Here is a 19,884-nt window from a genome sequence, read left to right on the forward strand (position 1 = left end):
GAGAGAGAGAGAGAGAGAGAGAGAGAGAGAGAGAGAGAGAGGAGAGATTGGGGGCTAGAGACATGGCTTAGTGCTTAAGTGCACGTTCTGCTTTTGCAGAGGGTCTAGGCTCAGTTCCAGGCATCAGCATGACAGCTCACAACCACCTGTCTCCAGATCCAGGGGTCATCTGATGCTTTCTCTCTTTTGGCTTCTGGGGACCCCTTCATGGATGTGGTACACACAAATTCACACAGGTACATACACATATAAATAAAAATAATAAACAAGGGGGTGGAAGGATGGCTTATCAGTTGAAAGAACTTGCTACTCTTCCAAAGGATCTAAGTTTGATTCCCAGAACCCACTGGTGGCCCTCAACCTCAGCCTCAGAACCCCAGTCCAACTTCCTCTTTTGGCCTCCACAGGCTCCAGGAGCACATGTGGTACACAGACACATATTCAGGCAAAACATCCATGCACATAAACTAAAATGAAAGGTTGATGGTCCGTTTAGAAAAGGTACATGTTAGCTTGTGTTATTATTCAGAAAGAGTCACTCCCTGCTCCTCATGCCCACGGAAACAACATACTTTCTTCCTCTACTGATGCTTCCTCTCCTGATGTCACATGACTTGCTCTCACTAATAGTATATCAGTAGACGCTGGAGAGATATGAAAAGTTGGATTTTTCTCTGTGTCTCCGCAATTGCCACAGGGAGAATTTTCTCAGAGTAGCTGAATAATGTCAGAAGCAAAGTCAACCCCAGCTAAGCCTCAGACCTGCTAATAAGCCCAGGTAAGGTCAACAGATGGCACCACTGGACTTTACGGCTAACCCAGGCCTATAAGGATAGATCATCATTTCCAACCACTGACACAAACAGCTTGAGCAGCATATTAGTGGTAACTGCAGGTACCTCAAGATGTCTAATTAAGACATTCCCATGTCTTCTTTCTCTTCCCTACCTACAGAGACAAGCCTTCCTATTGAGGGATGCAGAACGCCTCCTCTGCCCCATCTGCTCTTTCCCAACTATTTCTTCTTCCTCTTCTTCCTCCTCCTCCTCCTCCTCTTCTTCCTCTACCTTTAGAAAAAATAAAGTAACATGGCCACAAGGAGCGAGGCTGGCATCAAACACAGTATGTAACTAATGAAGCTGACTTTGAACTTCAGATCCTCCTGCCTCTCTACACCTAGAGTGCTGAGGTCACAGACATACATGGTTGCACCAATTTATATGTGGTGCTGGGCACCAAATCCAAGCCTTCATACAAGCTAGGCAAGCATCCTATCGATTGAACTACACCCCCAGACCCCTGGCTTTTCCTGGTAACTTGCATAGCCAAGGATTAAGGCTTACTTACCTTCTACCGCTTCCTTTGCAGCCTCGATCATGACCTGTGAAGGCTGTGGACTCCCCCGGATCAACATAGTCACATCCTGCGTCAGCTGTCTGACTGCATCTTCTCCCTGCAGGTCAAACACAAGCACTACAGGCCCTATCCCCTCCATTTCTGTCCTGTCAAAGTCCTGCAAGCCCACAGACACGATGCCCACGCCTCTCTTCCTCAGGGTCTGTGCAACCTCTTGGACTTCATCCTCAGATTTCCCTGAGGTAATGACTACCACATACTGAGGGACACCCTGTAAGAACCGGCTTCCTGCTGTCTCCTGGAAGAAAGTCCGATGAAGAAACCGAAGACCTTGACCTGTCCTCCTGGAGCCACCTTGGAGCACCAAGTGCTCATGGATGTGTGTGACCATCTCATTCCCGGTCTTGTGGGTATTGAACAAAAACTCAGTGTGACCTTGATCACTATATCGAGCCAGCCCAATCCGGTATTTGTCCTTGCCAACCTCCAGGATGCCAATAATTCTAGAGATGAAATTCTGCATCCACTGGAAACTGGACTGTGATGTCCCCTGGGAGGTGTCAATAAGAAAGACCACATCCGCATAGGTCTCAGTAGACTCTAGACATGAAGGAAGGAGGTGGGAGGAGAAGACAGAGGAAAAGATGAATCAAATTAAGTTCTTGTGAAGAAACGGAGTACAAGCATGGTTTGCTGTGGACAATGAGAGAGATGGGCAGTGTATTTACACAATAGTGTACACCCAGGACTTGCCCTTTCTCTTCATATAACTCTGTCACAGGCATTCTCTCTCTCTCTCTCTCTCTCTCTCTCTCTCTCTCTCTCTCTCTCTCTCTCATTCTCTCTCTCTTTCTCTCTCTCTCTCATTCTCTCTCTCCCTCTCTCTTGCTCTCTTTCTCCCCCCCTCTCCTCCTCCCTCCCTCTCTCCCTCCCTCCCTCTTCCTCTACCACTTCTTCTCTACCTCTCTCTTCCTCCTCTTCTAGCCTGCTTCTTGACTGTCAGCTTTTTATTTTGTTTAAATCTTCCCTCCAATGGAGAAGACAAGAAACGAACCCCTACTGCGTGGCTTCAGTGAGCCACAGCTCTTTACACACTTTGTCTCATCTGATCCTTACGTATCGTTCTTCTCCAAGTGTATTGCCGCCGTCATGCCAGTGAAGACACTGAAGAGAAGTGGAGCTATCTCAATGCTCATCTAACTACCAAAATGGCCTGCTTTGCCGTGTGGCTGAGGGGAAGGATTTTTATTGTATATAAGAAAGAGAAGATATCCAGAGGCATCTGGAAGAATCCAGAGCAGGGGGGAAAAGAAGCAGACTGGACATGTCCAGCAGACCTGCCATGGCCAGGGCTATGGAAACAGAGAGTGGGAGGGAATAGTGAGATAGTGAGACCGTGGAGATAGGAGATAGAGAACAGAGAGGACATGGCGAGAGTAGCCAGCACAGAGAGTGGTGAGAACAGCTGGTTATAAGAAGGATGAGTAGCTGGGGGATGGAAGCTCACGAGCCAGAGAGACTGTAGGGAAGGGGAGGGTGGGAAGGGCTAGGATGCATGGACTTTGAAATGTGTAGCAGGTACTTGTGGTCTGAGGGAGTCTGGAGGCCAGCGTGAGCTTTGATACATGAATAGGCACCACAGTAGCCAACCATCTGTCCCTTCTGCCAGAGCTAAGGGCAATGACTCATTTTGGCAGATGGGAACCAGTTTCACGAATTCCTGGAGAATGCTGGCTTTTATCTAACTGGTAGCAATCTTCTTATAGTCTGGGTTGAGCTCATTCTGGGTATATGGAGTGCCTTTTGGAGTTTGGAGAATTAGAGTTTCCTTTGACTCCCACAGTAACTGAGGCGTGGCAGATGCAAGATTTTAAAAGTACAACCCCTGCTCCCCAAAGCCCACACTGTTTCCTCTAAACAAGACAACATGTTCTCTCCCTTCTTTTCTACCTGCGAGCTCTCTACTCATCCTTCAAGGCCAGCTCGGACTTCCTCTCCTCTAGGAAACATCCCCAGATGCTCCCGTGATGATAGACCGTCCTTCCCCTTTGGAAGCATATTGCTACACTGCAGTTCAGTGGTAGATTTAGTGGTAGGTTGAACAGGGCTTACTTTTCATTCGCCTCCCCACCGTGGAACACAGAGCCTGGAGGAGGCTTCCTGAGAGCTCCGGCAAGATGCTGAAGTTTTCCGTGGTAAAGAGAAAATCCTCAAACGGCTCACTGGCTATTTTTTGCAACTCCTGGACATCTTGAATATTGATCCCTACCACATACACAAAGACCCCGTCTCTTTTCAGCTGGTCAGCCACATCCTGGACCTCATCATTGGATTCCCCATCTGTCACCAGGATAACTATCTGAGGAACCCCATCCTTGGCGCGGCTGCCACTCGAATCAGTCAAGTAGTTGGCCCTGATGAACTCTAGGGCACTTCCGGTATTTGTGCCTCCCATGCTATAGGGCAGATTCTGGATCTGTTCCAGGATCACATTCTTCAGGGAGGACTGCTTCAGCTGAAAGGCCGGGTAGATGTTGTCATTGTACTGGACCAGCCCCACTTGCACCTGATCACGTCTGACTTCAAGCCCCGAGACAACGGAGTGAAGGAAATTCTTTACTTTCTGGAAGTTCTGGAGTCCAATGCTAGTTGAGCTATCCACTAAAAACACAATATCAGCCAGGAATGCTTCTGTGCACACTGTAAGAAAGGAGGCGAACGGAAGGGAGTCTCATAGGCTTTGTTCTAAATACCTAGAGTCAGTAAAGAGCCAAGCTGAACAGAAAGAAGGGAGAACACAGGTGTGCTGGAGTGTGCCTCTCCCCCACCCTCATCTTCCAAGGCTTCAGGCTCACCCACCTGCTGCTGCTGCCTCCAGTCTTAAAACCCACTGGACAATCCCCAGGCTCAGGTCAAGAAGGTAAACCTTTTGCCATTTTAACAGCATACTGAAAGAAGGATGGTCTTATATCTAGTCGAGATAAGCCATCTGTCTCCCCTCTTGTGATGAAAACCTCCTCTCTAGGCACATGCTGGCACTGACAGGTCCAAGAGTTAGAACATGTCCCACTCTCTTTAGTAGGTCTCACTGCTGGTCTAGCACTTAGCGGCCCAGTGATCCATCATTCTTTGAGCCTTTTCTTCTCCCACCACTGCAATCTTTACACCAGTTCCTATGTGCTCATGGGTGTTTTAATGACCATCTACTATATCAGACATCGAAACTCTGTCCAGGTCCTGCTGATTCCTTTTGACCATTTCCAAGCACTGATCTTTGGAGGACTTCCCTCCAGCTACTGCCTTTTTCTCAATTTTACAAAAGCCAGATTCTTGCTGGGCCTAGATTCAGGGTCAAGACAACCCCGAGACATAACATCTGTTCTTAAGTTTCCACAAAACATGTGCTGTCAGGTTCCCTCGAAGGGTCAGGAAAACACTGGCAGAGTCCACGCCCTTCCTTCCTTCCTTTCCTCTGCATCTCTGTCCAGCATAGCCTTACTGATTGTCCCTCTAGAGGGAAACCTCATTAAATTATGTCATTCCAGGTCTTGCCATGGGCTCTGCTTCTGGAAACACCCTAACATACCTGCTCCAGACAATGGGTCTAAGAGTCCTGGAAAACAACTCCTTAGCCCTACCGCACCCTTGTGGTGCCATTAACCTCAGGTTCCTTATCTGAGAAATGCAAAAGTATCGATGCTAACCATCCTGCTTATTTACAAATTGGAAACCATAGACCAGCCTAATGAGAAATGTAAGCAAGACTCAAAATAGAGCCATGGTTCTCAACCTGGGGGTCACGACCCCTCCAGGGGGTCAAATGACCCTTTCACAGGGGTCTATTAAGACCACCAGGAAGCATGGGTATTTATACTACGATTTATAACAGTAGCAAAACATAACAGTACAGTTATGGTGTAGCAATGAAACTAACTTTACGGCTGGGATCACCACAACATGAGGAAGTGTGTTAAAGGGTCCCAGCAGCATCAGGAAGGTTGACAGCCACTGCTGTAGAGCAACAAGGAAGTGGTAGTTATGACTACATACATAAGGCATCTTTGTAAACCTTGAAGTGCTATTTTTAAAGTATATGAACTCTGTTCAATGCCACACACTGTCGAGTTTTAGTCCATCTTCCACGTCATATGCTCTTAAAGGGAAATATGAAAATAAAGAGATAATGGAGGCCTGTCCTCTTGTGGAGTTTGGTGCAACCAGGCACAGTCATCTCTTTCTCTACTTGAAGTTTTATGCCTTAGGAAATCCTGTGCAGGTGTCCACAAGTCTAAAAGGAATGCATTAAGAGAATTTTGAAAAACAAAGTTGTGTGTTTTCCAATAAGGCTAACTTATGAACAATTTTCATTGTCCTTGGGTCCTATCAAGGCAGAAGGAAGTTGAAAACAGTCATGTCCTCTCACAGATGCCAACTGGCAAAACAGTAGCAGAAGTGTACATGGTAACCCTGGTTGTGTAGCCATTGTGCCAAGCTTTGTTTATTCTATGTATATGAGTATACTGTTGTTGTCTTCAGACACACACCAGAAGAGGGCATCAGATCCCATTACAGATGGTTGTGAGCCACCATGTGGTTGCTGGAACTTGAACTCAGGACCTCTGGAAGAGCAGTTAGTGCTCTTAACCTCTGAGCCATCTCTCCAGCTCCTGTGCCAAGCTTTGTAACTATACAATTCTGTTTAATGTTTTCAACTCTCTGATATAGGTGCTATCATCCTAGGGAGAAACTTCAGATTTAGGTAGGTTAAATGGCTTGTCCAAGATGACACTGGAAGTGAAAGAAAGACAAGATCTAAGCTGAGGTCTTTCTTCTCTCTAAAATGTGTCCTCTTAACCAGCATACTGACAATGAAGCAAGCAAAGGCCCTAGGGATCTCCTAGTCCACTCACCTCCTGCTCGTTGGCCACGCAAGATAGGCAGGGAAACCCATGAATAATAACATTATTCTAGGAACAAATACTCCTTCTTTCAAAATGGGCTTACATTCCTTCCATGTTTGGCACTGCCACAGGCCCTCAGGACGTGAGAGATGCGGTCAGCGGTTGGGGAAACAGATACATCTGGTTACATGAATTTGTAATCTCTGAGTTAAATATTCACACGTATAAATAAGAGAGTAGTAAAGGGGTATGAGAAAGACAAACTTTGGAGTTCTTTGATGTCCAAATGAGAAAGAAGAAGAGGTTACCTGGAGACTCCTGCTCAGTATATTGAGCTGCCTTCGCTAGAGTACTGCAGAGCTCTGGCCGCAGCTTCTGGGCGAGGCCAGGCAAGCCAGAAAAGTTGGGAACAAAAAAGGTGAAGTTATCCTTGGGACTACTCGCAATCTTCCTAAGTTCAGCCTGGGATGCATCTTTGACCCCAATAGCGTACAGCAAGATTCCGGCTCTCCTGAGAGCCTCGGCGGGTTCGTGAATGTGGTCCTCGGCTAGACCACTGCTCATCACCACCACAACCCGAGGCACCCCTTGGCTTGCCCGGCTCCAGGCTCCTTCCTGGAAGTGGTGCTCTAGGATGAACTGCAGAGCCTGGCCCATCCTGTTGCCTCCGGGCTTAAACTGAAGTCCACGGATGTGTTTCAACACATCGCCTTTGCGGGGATAAGCCGAAAGCAGGAACTCGGAAGTAGGTGTATCACCGTACAGGGCCAGACTCACACGGATGTTCTCACTGCCGACTTGGAAACTGTTTGCCAATATATACAAGAAGTTCCGCACACTGTGGGCATACTGGGGGTTGATGCTACTGTGGACCAGAAACACAATGTCTCCCACAGACGCCTCCCTGCAGACTTCAAAAGAGAGATACCTTGAGTTAAAAAGTACACGTTGATAACTACCCGCTGAGAACCGGTTTCATCCAGCGCAGTGCCCTCCTCCCCATCGGTGTGCTGGCGCAGCTGTCTGATGGTGGGCAGCCCAGACACACTACTCTTTCCTTTTACCCCCCATGCTTACCGTCTATCCCTGCTCACCCACAAGCTTCCCCTCCTTTCCTCAGACAAGTGACCCTTTAATTAGGTCCCACACCAAATTCTCCATACCTGTGCACTTAATAAGAAAACCCAGCTTTCTGCCAGTAGTGGGCGCTGTTAGAAAACAGGCAGACCTCCTTTATGTGGAGGTCTGACCCACCTAGAGGGCTTGACCCACATATCCCTCTAGCTGCCACAATGGCTGCAGTTAACTGCTCAGGTCTATGTCTGTGATAAAAGACAGGAAGAGGGAGAGAGAAGATAGCATTTACAAAGGAGCTCTGCTATTGTTAGTAGCAGCAGCATGTTATGTATGCCTGTGCCACAACGTTCTTGTGGAGGTCAGAGGACAACTTCATAATGTCACTCCTCCCCTTCCACCTGCACGGGGGTTCACCAGACTAGCACCGTTGGATGGTAAAGGCCTGTAGCCACTGAGCCATCTTGTTGGCCCAAGGACGGAACTCTTGAACTATCGTGAAAACAAATGAAGAAATTAAAACTTTAGAACTAGAAACTATTGTAACCAATACACTAGTGTAGCCACTAGCCACCTGTGATCCGTGAGCTCTAGGACCACGGTTAGTGTGAAGGAGAAATGGGACTCTGCCTTTCACTGCTTTTCTATATGCACATAATCCAAGTAGTCACAATAGACTGAATAGACTCGGATGGGCACAGGCAGCTTGTAGCCACTGTATCTAAAATAAGACATCTCATTCACCCAGGGGTGGCACCACCCACTGTGGGATGGGCCCACCCACATCAGCTATCAATCAAGAAAATATACCACGAGCTTGTCCACAGGCTGATCTGGTAGCGGCATTTCTCAACTGAGATTCCCTCTTCTAAAATGACTGTAACCTGTGTCAAGTTGACATAAAACTGACCGGCACAGCATCCCACTGGCATTCCTTCAAAGAGCTACACAGAGCCCAGCCCTTCCAACATCAGACCCATAAAAGTTTAATTATAAGTCCATTCTGTAGAAAGCAAAGACCCAAGACAAGCAGAAACAGAGAATGGCTGTGGGGAACTTGGTAAAATCCAAGGACATCAAATCCCTGCGTCTCTTCTGGAGTCCTGGGACATACCTTGTAGAAGTTTGCCTGACTTTGGACATAAAGCCAAGTGGCATCTGACTGTAGAGAGGGAAGACAGATAATACCTCAGGCCTTCAGAATGGTTGTTCTTGGGCTCTTCTACTGGGAAGAGAGGATCCAGCAACAAGTGCAGAAGTGTCTGATAGGTTTCTGCCCTTGTGTTAGCTAATCTTGGTGGTCAACCTGACTACATCTGGAATCAACTAAAACCAAGAAGCTGGGCATGCCCATGAGGGATTTTCTTGATTGGATAATTTGAGGTGGGAAGACCTACCCTAAATGTAAAACTTGGGAACTTGGTAAAATCCAAGGACATCAAATCCTTTTGGTGTCAGCCCATAGAGAAGGATGTGGAAGAAGAAAGCTTTTGCTATTTTGCCTGCTTGCTCTCACTCTCACTAGAAAGTTCATCTATCCTGCTGCTGCATCATTTCCTCCTAACTAATAACTCTTTAGGAACCTCCAGGACTCCAGCACCAGATTGGGACTGCTGAGATATCCAGTCTCATGAACTAAAAAAAAAACCATATTCATGGACTTGCCATCAGGAGACAGCATTACTGGACTGTTGGTACCACAGCCTGTAAGCCACTCTCCTGTGTCTTGTTTTAATAAATACACATTCATTCTACCCATTTTCATTTGTTTGTTTTTGTTTTTTAAAGATCACTGGCTAATACACACCTCACACAGGAGCAAACACAGCCATGAAGCTTTCCCTGGTCCTTCCATGCTGAAGAAACCACCTCTGGATGGAGCCTAATTTGTCCCAGTAAGTACTGGTTCTACCATGAAAGTGCAAGTCCCTTACACTTTCCTCATCCTGTCTCCACTAGGTCTTTCCATTTGAAGATATCTGAAACATGACAAGGCTGTCACAGCTCTGTCACAGAAGGGGAGACAGAGCCAAGGGGAAAATGGAGAGAGCTTGGGAGTTTTCCACCAAATGACACCCTGTGCAAGAGCATTTGAGTATTCCAACCTCAGTGGTGTCTCGGTGGGGCTTCAGACCCCTCAGTCAATGCTCCCTTGACAAGGCGTTCATCTTAAAAACTCCACACAGCCCCTATTAAAATGGCTGTCAAATGGGCTGGCGGCACAACTCAAGTCAGTAAAGTTTTTGCAACCACGAGGTCTTGATTTCATATCCTCAGCATCTGTGTAGAAACAGGATGCAGCAGTACACACCTGTAAGCCCAGCCCGAGGGAGGTTTACAAGTATATCCCTGGAGCTCGCTGGCCAGTCGGCCTACCCAAATCAAGCTCTGGCTTCAGTGATCGACCCTGACTTAAAAAATAAGGAGGAATGTGATTGAAGGAGACACACCTCTAGTGTCCACATGCACATACGTGTGTACAAGCACCCAAAGCACACATGAACACACCTATATGTACACCATGTGAGCATACCCATATGCACATAAAGACTACAAGAAATTACAGAAATGTCACTAGCATTGGACAAAAGTACTCACTCATGATGACAATCACCTCAGAACAGCTCTGTCATGGCGACAAAGCAGAGCATGCGACTCTTCCAAAGCCCCACAGGCTTTTTAGAGCCTGGTGATACATTTTGAAGCATAGTGCTTTCTATACAGCTGTTTGTCTTACCATTTGGGGTTAAGTATTTTTCTAAAACAAATCAAGTACCCGTCCCTAACTTAGTACTTCCAGATTCCAAGGAAATTCTCCTTCAAGGAGTATATTCCTTTTTATGATGATGATGATGCTCTCATAGTATTTCTTATTCAGATTGTCACTACTACCAGCTCCCTGGCAAGCAAGCATTTGGACTTTTAAATTTTTTCATGTATTACCAATCCTTTGTGACTTGACGAAGCCCAAACCAGCTGCAAGGGAGATAATCAACCAAAATGTCTTCCAAGTGTCCATGCTAGATGTGATCCTACAGAGAAAAGAAAAGAAAGACCTTGTAATTAAAAAGTATGTCTTCATTTAAAATGCATGTATCACATTGTATGGAAGTTGTGACCTCAGTACTACTGAAAAAAAATTTGGAAGTCAGGATGTCAAGTACTTGGGTATGAGCATGTAGCCTCTAAGCCCAAGCTTACCACAGAGGAGGGGAGGAAAAGAACGGTGCTGGGGGCTCATGGCCCCGCCAGTCTAGCCAAAATGGCAAGTGGCAGGGCATTGAGAGACCATGTCTAAAAAAAAAAAAAGAAAAGAAAAGAAAAGAAAAGAAAAGAAAGTTAAAGGGCCAGCAAGAGAGTTCAGTGGGTAAGCTACTTGCTCCCAAGCCTGACATCCTGCATTTAAGCCTTCAAACCCACATTACAAAGGGAGAAAATCAACACTTGCACGTTGTTCTCTGACTGCCATAAATGTACCGTAGCATGTGAGTGCACATGACAAACAAACACATACTCACCAAATAAGCAAGTAAAATAATGTGGAGATATGATTGAGGAAGACATCCTCACATCAACTTCTGTCCTATATACATGTCTATGTACACCCACACTCAACGCACACACATACACACACACACATAAAATTATGATGATGATGATGATGATGATAAACCTCACCACATTGCTTCAATTGTGTAAGAAAAAATGCCCCCATTAGCCTGATCAGGAAGAATTCTGTAAACACTGGCGTGTACACCTCAGACTTGCTGTTGATCGTTGTGCAGATGTGGTTTGTGGATGGGGGAAGCCTATGGGAGTCGAGGGCAGAACTCCCACTTCGCACACTGAATTCATTTGGTGGAACATAAACATTTCTGGGTGATTTTGCTTGTATTTTTATACAAGAGTTAGATGACCTGATAAACATTTGCAGCATCCAGAAATCATCTAATATCTTAGAGGACATCTGCCTGAAAAAATCAGCTCAGTCAGAACATATTTTATATTCCCTGGAAGGAACACAAAATAACTTCTTCCCCCTGAGCTTGGACCCATGTCCAACAGCATCCATAAAAGTTATCAAGTCTCAAGCCTGTTCTTTTTTGACTGTAAGAACAATGCAGTGACCCCATGGGATGTGAGGCTCAAGCAGAGAAGGTGCTCACCTTTAGGCTCTTAGCCGTCAATCTCGCAACCATAGAACTCTGGAAGATAGGTTGTCTGAGTTTCAATCACAAATCCACTAAATAGTGCATCTTGGGAAAATTGTATTTCTTCTCTGTGCCTTAGTTTCCCCAATAACACCTACCTCATAGTGTTGTAATCAAGATTGAGTGAGTCTATTCTTGTAATAAAACATTTATCCATGAAAATGGCAAGGAAAGATGAGCCAGAATAAATTCATATATCACCTTCACATCTGTAATAACATATGACATTTCATTCCTAACACCCAGGAAGCCGGAGGAAAGGAACAGAGATCTAGGCCATCCTGGGCTAACAGCAAACCCTTGTCTCAAAATAAAGAGATAATTAGCCACCCAGGAGTTGTTAAGACAGAAAAGTGATACTGAGTGAATTCCAGGAAACCCTGGGCTATGGAGTGAGATCCTGTCAACGGATGGGCGGGAAGGGAGGGGGGAGGGAAGAAAAGAAGAGAGGGAGGAAGAGAAGAAAGAAAATAAAAGGCTGTACTTCAGTATTTTTAATTCTAATAAAGTTATATGTAAAATAAAACCTTCCAAGAAGACATCTGCATTTTCATATCCTATTATGTCCCTCTTATTACCAAAAGAGGCATTTTTAGATAATTGTAAATAAAATCTAGTTAGCAAGTCAACATTTTTAAACATTTGACAGCTGTGCATGTGTCTCATCTATACATTAATGACTTTATTTACATTTTATGTACTGTTCTAGGAAGCTGTCTAAGTCTGATAGTTTGCATTTAAGCACACAGTATCCATCATGGAAGCAGGATATAAAACCAGTAAATGACGTGCAATTAGTCTGGGAAAGCAAAGGCCATTGAGTCTAATAACAACTAAGGTATTGCAGCAGAGACAGACGTCTCTCAAAGCGTGTTAAACAGTTGACTCACACGAACTCACTGCACTCTGGTGACCTGGCCAACGCTGAGTCCCTTGGGAGCTGGAGAGATGGCTCGACATTAGAGAGATAGCTACTCTTCCAGAGGACCCAGCTTCAATTCCCAGAATCCACATAGCAGTTCCCAATCATGTGTGACTCCAGTCCCCAGGGATCTGCCAGCCTGTTCTGGCCCCCATAGTACCACATATACATAGTGCACAGACATGCACTTATTACTAAAGACACCACACACTCTGAACACAGGACTCAATCTGACCTGAAAGCCTGTGGTCTAGCTTCTGTAATACCAGCAAACCACAACAATGACATGGCTGGATATCCCTAAAGATATAATAGTGGCACTCATCATATATTAGCAGTAACCAACTGTCTAATTAGACTTAAGGCCCACTTGACAGGAAGGAAACCAGCCAGAACCAGTGAGGTCATGGATCTTAGACTTAGATGTCACTTTTCTAGACCAGCATAATTATTAACTGCACTCTGAAACTTATCCTTATAGCCACAGATAAATAGCTTTCAGCCCACATCAGAGAAGCTTCTATTTAGAGCAAATGTAGACCATCACAGAAGCTATTACAGAAAACCATATAACACAAGGCCAGCTGATCGTGAGATGCCAGCTACACTGCATCTACACTACAACTCCTGCTCCGAAGGCTCAGGGAGCATCACAGATGAGGGAACAGAACGAGTATAAGATCCAGAGAAATGCTGGTTTACATCTGTGCCCGGGTGCGGACTCTGTCCTATAGCCCTACCCACCCCCAATCTCGCCCAGAGACAACTTGACCCCCAAGAGTTCTGACACACCAAGGCTCACAGGAAATGCAGGAACAAAGAATAGAGCAGAGACTGAAGGAAAGGCCATCCAGAGACCGCCCCACTTAGGGATCCATCCCATCTGCAGACACTATTGCTGATGTCAGTGCCTGATGTTTGCAGCCAACCATCAGACTGAGCACAGGGACCCCAATGGAAGAGTTAGGGGAAGGACTGAAGGAGGTGAAGGGTATTGCAACCCCAAAGGAAGAACAGCAATATCATCTAACTGGACCCCCTAGAACTCCCAGGGACTAAAACACCAACCAAAGAGTACACATGAAGGGACTCATGGCTCCAGCTACATATGTAGCAGAGGATTGCCTTATCTGGCATCAATGGGAGGGGAAGCCCTTGATCCTGTGGAGGCTCAATGCCCAGTGTAGAGGGATGCTAGGACGGTGAAGTGGGAGTGGTGGGGAACACCCTCATAGAAGCAGGGGGAGAGGACACAGGATGGAGGTTTGCAGAGGTAAAACCAGGGAGGGAGACAACATTTGAAATGTAAATAAATAAAACAACCAATAAAAAAATCCAGAGAAATAAGAAGCCTGCTGTGAGACTGTGTCTCCTAGAAATAACAGGGAAGCACTCATTATACTTCAATAATATGGCTACCTAAACAAGACCTGAACAAAGAACTGCAGGGAACTAGTGACTACTAAAAAAGTTAGTTTCTAGCAGGAATGAGCCTCTGATTGTGTATTGAATACAAAGTGATCCCCCTGATTGGCTATCCAAATCAAAGTGATCCCCCTGATTGGCTATCCAAATCAAAGTGATCCCCTTGATTGGCTATCCAAATCAAAGTGATCCCCCGATTGGCTATCCAATACAAAGTGATCCCCCTGAAATGAAATACACAAGCAACACTAAGCATACTTAGTAGGTTGTATTTGTGTGTGTGTGTCTGTGTGTGTGTGTGTGTGTGTGTGTCTGTGTGTGTCTGTGTCTGTGTCTGTATCTGTGTCTGTGTCTGTATCTGTATCTGTATCTGTGTCTGTGTCATCTGTGTGTAGTATGTATTTTGAGCCAGAGACTCTATGGGTAGCCCTGGATGTTCTGGAACTTGCTCCATAGTCCGGTTTGGCCTCCAACTCAGAGATCCACCTGCCTCTGCCTCCCAAGTGCTGGGATTAAATGTATGCACCACCACATCCTGCTGACACCCATCAATCTTGAGAAAGTGAAAATTAACCCAGCTGAATGAATTAAACCAAACAAATAAATTACACCAAACGAGATACTTCTTTATTGATGTATAAGCAAGCAATCAGTCCCCCTATCCACTGAGCTTCATCCCCAACCCAACAATCTACTTTTAAGAATCAGTCAGTCAGGGCTGGAGAGATGGCTCAGTGGTTAAGAGCACTGACTGTACTTCCAGAGGTCCCGAGTTCAAATCCCAGCAACCACATGGTGGCTCACAACCATCTGTTATGAGATCTGATGCCCTCTTCTGGTGTGTCTGAAGACAGCTACAGTGTATTCATATATAATAAATAAATAAATCTTTAAAAAAAAAGAAAAGGGGAAAAAACAAACAAAAAAATCAGTCAATCAACAAATTACTTTGTTGGGCTCAGTGGTTAGGAGCACTTGCTGCTCTTGCAGAGGACCTGAGTTCAGTTCCCAGCACCCGCACCGGGTGGCTTATGGTCACCTGTAACTCCAGCTCTAGGAGATCCTATGCCTTTAGCCTCCACAGTAACCTGTACACAGTCCCATGTACACACACAGACATACACACACACACACACACACAGTTAAAATATCTTTTAAATTATTTTGCAACCACCACTAGAACAAATGATTCCATAGGACACATTGGATAAAACCATTGGATAAAGTTTTGTTGAAACACAAGATGATAACTGTGGTGGTTTAAATGAGATGTCCCCACAAATCTTGGGCATTTGAATAGTCAGTCCCAGTTGGTGGCTGTACGGGGAAGACTGGTAGAGGAAGAGTGTCACTGGGTGCAGGTTTTGAGGTTTCAAGAAACACCAGCCATTCCCAGTGTGCTCTCTCTGCCTGTTTGTGGATGTGCACACTGAGCTCCCACCTGTTCCTGCCCCTGTGCCTTTGCTCTGCCATCATGGACTTCAACCCTCTAAAACCATAAGCCCAATTAAACCCTTTCTTTTATAAGCTGCCTTGATCACAGCAATAGAAAACTAACCAAGACAATAATACAATCTCAAAGTATCTCTTTTTAAAAAGTTACAAAGAACAAAAGAAATAACCTTTTTAATGGAGAAACCTGGCAGGCAGACAATCAAATGGTAACAGTTAACTTCAATGAAGCAGGATAAGGCAACGTTATGTTCCTCCAGGAACTGGGCATGAGAAACCTCACCGCTCCTTATATTTCACTCTCCCCGAGAATCTCATCGTGGGGAGATAACTGCATAAACCACAATTTAAAGGCAGTCTGAAAACTAATGGCCTGTGTTCCTCGAAGATATTGATATGCTGAAAGACTGAAAATTCTAAATAAACAGTCATAGTGTGTGAGTGTGTTTGCATGTATGCAGTGTGTGCACATGTGTGTATGTGCTTGTGTCTGCATGAGAGAGAGAGAGAGAGAGAGAGAAGAGAGAGAGAGAGAGAGAGAGAGAGAGAGAGAGAGAGAGAGAGAGAGATTGATTATAGTAGTCAGAATTCAGCTTCAAAATGCTTGGACAACTATACAATCCAAATGTCCACAATTAGTTTAACATCTTTTTCCATTTTCTTTCTACTGTTTTTTATCCTCTGATGATGGTGTATTCTCCCTCTCTCCTCACGTTCACAGGTTTAGCACGAGCACTGGATCTGGAACTTTCTTACCACATGGATTTGCAGTGTCATACACCTGGACTGTGAGCCCCAGAAAGCAAACGACTGGGAGCTGGGAGGAGGTTCATGTGCACACATCACATCAGAACCCAAATGGTATGTTTGGCAGTAAGAACGAACCTAGAGTTCACCCTACCATGATCGCATAAACACTAACATTCACTTCCTGTGCCCATTCTCAAAGCTTGGCTTAGACATAAATACAACTTTGTTGTAAAACATTTGAGGGAAGCTGTGTCAAACATTTCAATGACAATTAATGGCTCCTTAGACTCCAAAAATCAACAAGATGTAGAGCGGTCCACCAGCAAGCGGGGAGGAGAGACCAGCACAGCTCTCTGGAGCAAGAAGGACACACTGATTCCCACCACGTACCAACCTCCCATGGTAATCCAAAGGCTACTGCACAACTAACGAAGCGTTTAAACTTTTGTAATGGGAACTGCAGGACCACTTGTGACTGGTCTAGGTCTTCTCCACATGCTGATTTGTCTAAATCCTTGTGATGTCTGATTCAGACATCAGCGTGGCCATTTACTGGACATGCCATCAGCATGATGGCCAACTAGACGTGTCTCAGGCTCACCTCCACACATAAAAATGATCAGAACGATAAGCAAACACTTCTATTTTGATCCGAGTGACTAAGGTGTCATGCTGGGGAACAGCCAAGGGCACAGCAGAAGTTCTGGAACACAGAAGTTCAAGACAGTCACTTAGAAACGGGAGGGAGCACCTCCATTCTATACCCTGTTTCCAGGTCAAAACCAACTTAAACAAGGACATACCTCTCCCTACAAGAAAAAGTAAGGAAGCCCACAGTGGCCCTAAGCACTGCTCAGGCACCTGCGGTCTTTGTCACTGGAGAATACTGCAGTCCACAAGGGCCTTCAGCAGCTTGGGAAGCTGCCTAGGAGTCACATAGCTACACCACTCCAGGGAAGGAGCCTACATTGTATTCTGCCATCCACCTGTGACCCAACCTGCTATTGTCTGTGTCACCTTAAAGTTGAAGCTACTTCTGGAATGTGCCCTGGCCTGGGGACCATTAGTTACTACACCTCTGTCACCATGGCAATGTATCATCCCCAAGCCAACCCACCTATTATGGTTCCGCACTCTCTGGGAACAAGTGGCTGTCTCCTTCCCAGCCACCTGGTGTGGGCCCTGCTCTTCACTACTCAGACGTAAGATGCAAAACGGATGTGACAGTCCATACCTTACCCCAGCACTTGGAGAGAAAAGGCAAGGAGTTCAAGGCCAGCCTGGGTTACATAACAAATTTGAGGCCAGCCTGGACTACCTGAAACCATAAAGGGGTGGAAAAGAAGAATGGGAAAGGGGAAAGAATCTGGGTGTAAAAGATCAGTCATATCTTCCCAGTGCCAGACCACCATAGTATGATGATGATGGTGATGGTGATGATGATGATGATGGTGATACTTCACACAAGCAGGGGAGCAGTTAAAATCCTAGGACCCAAGTTTCCTCCAGAAATGAAAGAAAGGCAAGTGCAGTAAGAACTGCACTGAGCTAGCTAAAGCTTTCCATTCATGTGTCAATCTTGCCACATTCCCGTTTCCTGTATCCCTGCACATCTCTGGAATGCTCTACGCCTCGGGTTTGTCAGCCATCAAATTAGAGTGTGTTTGCCACCACATGGCAGGATCAGTGTGAGGACACTGGATCCGTGGAAGCGGACAGATTTGTAAAAATCTGTGATATTAAAGATGTCCATGACCTTCAAGTGACAATCTACAAAATAAAATCCCCCAAACTGAGTCCTTTCCCATTGGTGGAACAAAATGCCAGTATTTTTTACTCAGAGAGAATCATTTTCTTTCTATCAAAGGACTGACCACATCTTCCACTCGGTAAATCCAGGAAAAAAGCAATGTTTCAATGGATGGGAGATTTCAGATTCTAACAGACTTTCTATGGCAGTAGATGTAGGAAGAGAGCCTATATCAAAATGATGCAGGAGTCGGGTGTGACAACATGCAGGAAGCGTCACAGTCACCCGAGAGAAATCTCCTTAGCTCTAGCTGTCTGTGCCTTTTGCAATGACTTTCATTTTTGTCTCAAGAATCTCAGCTTAAAGGAACTCGGTGACATTAAACTACTTTTGATATCATTTTTGATATCTTAAATAACTTTCTAAAAACAGAATTGGAAAAACATGCAATAGCACAAACCTATCTGCTGCTGAAAAGAGTAAGGTATTTTCTTTTCTATCATAAGATTTACTGGGGGGGGATACAAACCCCAGGGAGGTGACAATTACAAGATAACACATTTGCCAAGTTTGGGTTCGAGCTCCACAGATTCATAAAGCACTGTGTGTTCCCTTTCCTCTCCTTAGAACCTTCAGGACTCCTTTACACACACTGGTGAACACACACACACCTGGCACGCTCCTTCCTAGCGTGTTCCAGAACCCAGCGCACTGGCTCCCTGCTGCACTTTGACTCTGAACCTTGTACGATTATTTCAATGAATCACTGAAATTAGTCAAGTGTTCTCCGTTGTTTATAACACTCAATATTCACAATGGTTCACTCCTGAATCTGGGGAGGGGTCTCTGTGGTGTGGGCAAGTGCATGTGTGTGCACATGGGGGCCAGAGTCTCTCACTAGAACTTAGGGCTTGCCGATTAAAATAAACTGAGCCAGCGAGGCCCTGGGAACCTCCTGTCTCTGCCTGCCCAGCACTGGGGCTGCAAGCATGCACTGCATGTCCAGTCTTTACTGGGGTTCTGGTGACTGAACTCAGGTCTTCACGCTTGCGCAGCAAGTGCTCCACCTACTAAGCCTTCATCCCATCGCTCACTTTCACTATTTATACTCATCTCTTTCATCTGCTGTTCTTCAAACCAGTCAGACACTCCCTGAAGGAGCTACTGGCTCTGCACTTCCTGTTTCCTCTGCTTAGAATGATTTTCAGCACGGCTCCATGGCCAAGCCCCTCACCTCATGCACGTCTGTGCTCAAATGTCACCTTCAAATCACTCTGTATAATTGCTACCCTGCCCTCCTCCCTGCCATGCTTTCCCTTTGTTACCCCCCCCATCACCATCTAATGTACTATATGATGCTCTCTGTGGTCCTTTGTCACCCTCCCCCATCACTGTCTAATGTACTATATGATGCTCTCTTTGTGTAGGACCGTGAAAGGCAGCCTGGCTCCTGGTCAAGCACAGGCTAGAAACCCCGGTGGTCTTCAAGGACAGAAAGGGGTTTGCCATGCTCCGGGACACCAGGCTCCTGACACGAGGCCACAGCCCTCCATAGATTTGTGGTCATCAGTCACGTAAGGGCAATACTCCAAGCTCCTCCGTAGGTAGAGGATGTGACCGGTGGTCAGTAGCCTCAAGCCAGATCACCATTTTAATGAGGTACCCAAAGGCCTGAAGGGCTTAGCCAATTAAGCTTTCCTTCCCAGACGCTCTTCCTGCAAAAGATATTTAACCTCAGGCCCGCCCTGAGAAGGTTGGGTACAGTTTTTACTCATCCACTTTTCTACCATGACAATAAATGCCTCAAAACCATGGGCTGCCTCTTTTCATTGGTATCCACCGTGGGGAGCCATGGAGAAGGCCTTTACCTAAAAAGCCGCATCTAATCTCCCACAGAAGGCCTCTCTGCCCTCCCAGCCATGGCCTCCACCAAACCAAGGACTCTCTCTCCTGACCAAGCCAAGGACTCTCTCTCCTGTGGGACTCAGACAGAGCGCGCTCCCTTTCCTCTTTGGCCCCAGGCTAGATCCAGCCTGCAACCCC

At 45.8% G+C, this 19,884-nt stretch overlaps 1 protein-coding gene across 2 annotated transcripts in view; it reads right to left on the reverse strand.

The window, feature by feature from the left end:
• The window catches only part of LOC114611874 (collagen alpha-4(VI) chain), a 114,612-nt gene that overhangs the window by 90,539 nt on the left and 4,189 nt on the right, over window positions 1–19,884 (reverse strand). Inside the window, exons 2-5 of one of the 2 annotated variants that reach the window (XM_028756658.1) lie at window positions 10,275–10,363; window positions 6,566–7,168; window positions 3,469–4,056; window positions 1,348–1,956 (exon numbers count right to left, since the gene is read on the reverse strand). In XM_028756658.1, coding sequence (XP_028612491.1) covers window positions 1,348–1,956; window positions 3,469–4,056; window positions 6,566–7,168; window positions 10,275–10,350 — 1,876 coding nt within the window. In that variant the 5' untranslated portion in view covers window positions 10,351–10,363. Of the gene's footprint in view, window positions 1–1,347; window positions 1,957–3,468; window positions 4,057–6,565; window positions 7,169–10,274; window positions 10,364–19,884 lie in introns of those variants that run through there. The other variant, XM_028756656.1, reaches the window with a different exon arrangement.

Source organism: Grammomys surdaster, unplaced genomic scaffold, assembly GCF_004785775.1.
Source record: "Grammomys surdaster isolate TR1022 unplaced genomic scaffold, NIH_TR_1.0 126131, whole genome shotgun sequence".
In the NCBI taxonomy this organism is placed as follows: domain Eukaryota; kingdom Metazoa; phylum Chordata; class Mammalia; order Rodentia; family Muridae; genus Grammomys; species Grammomys surdaster.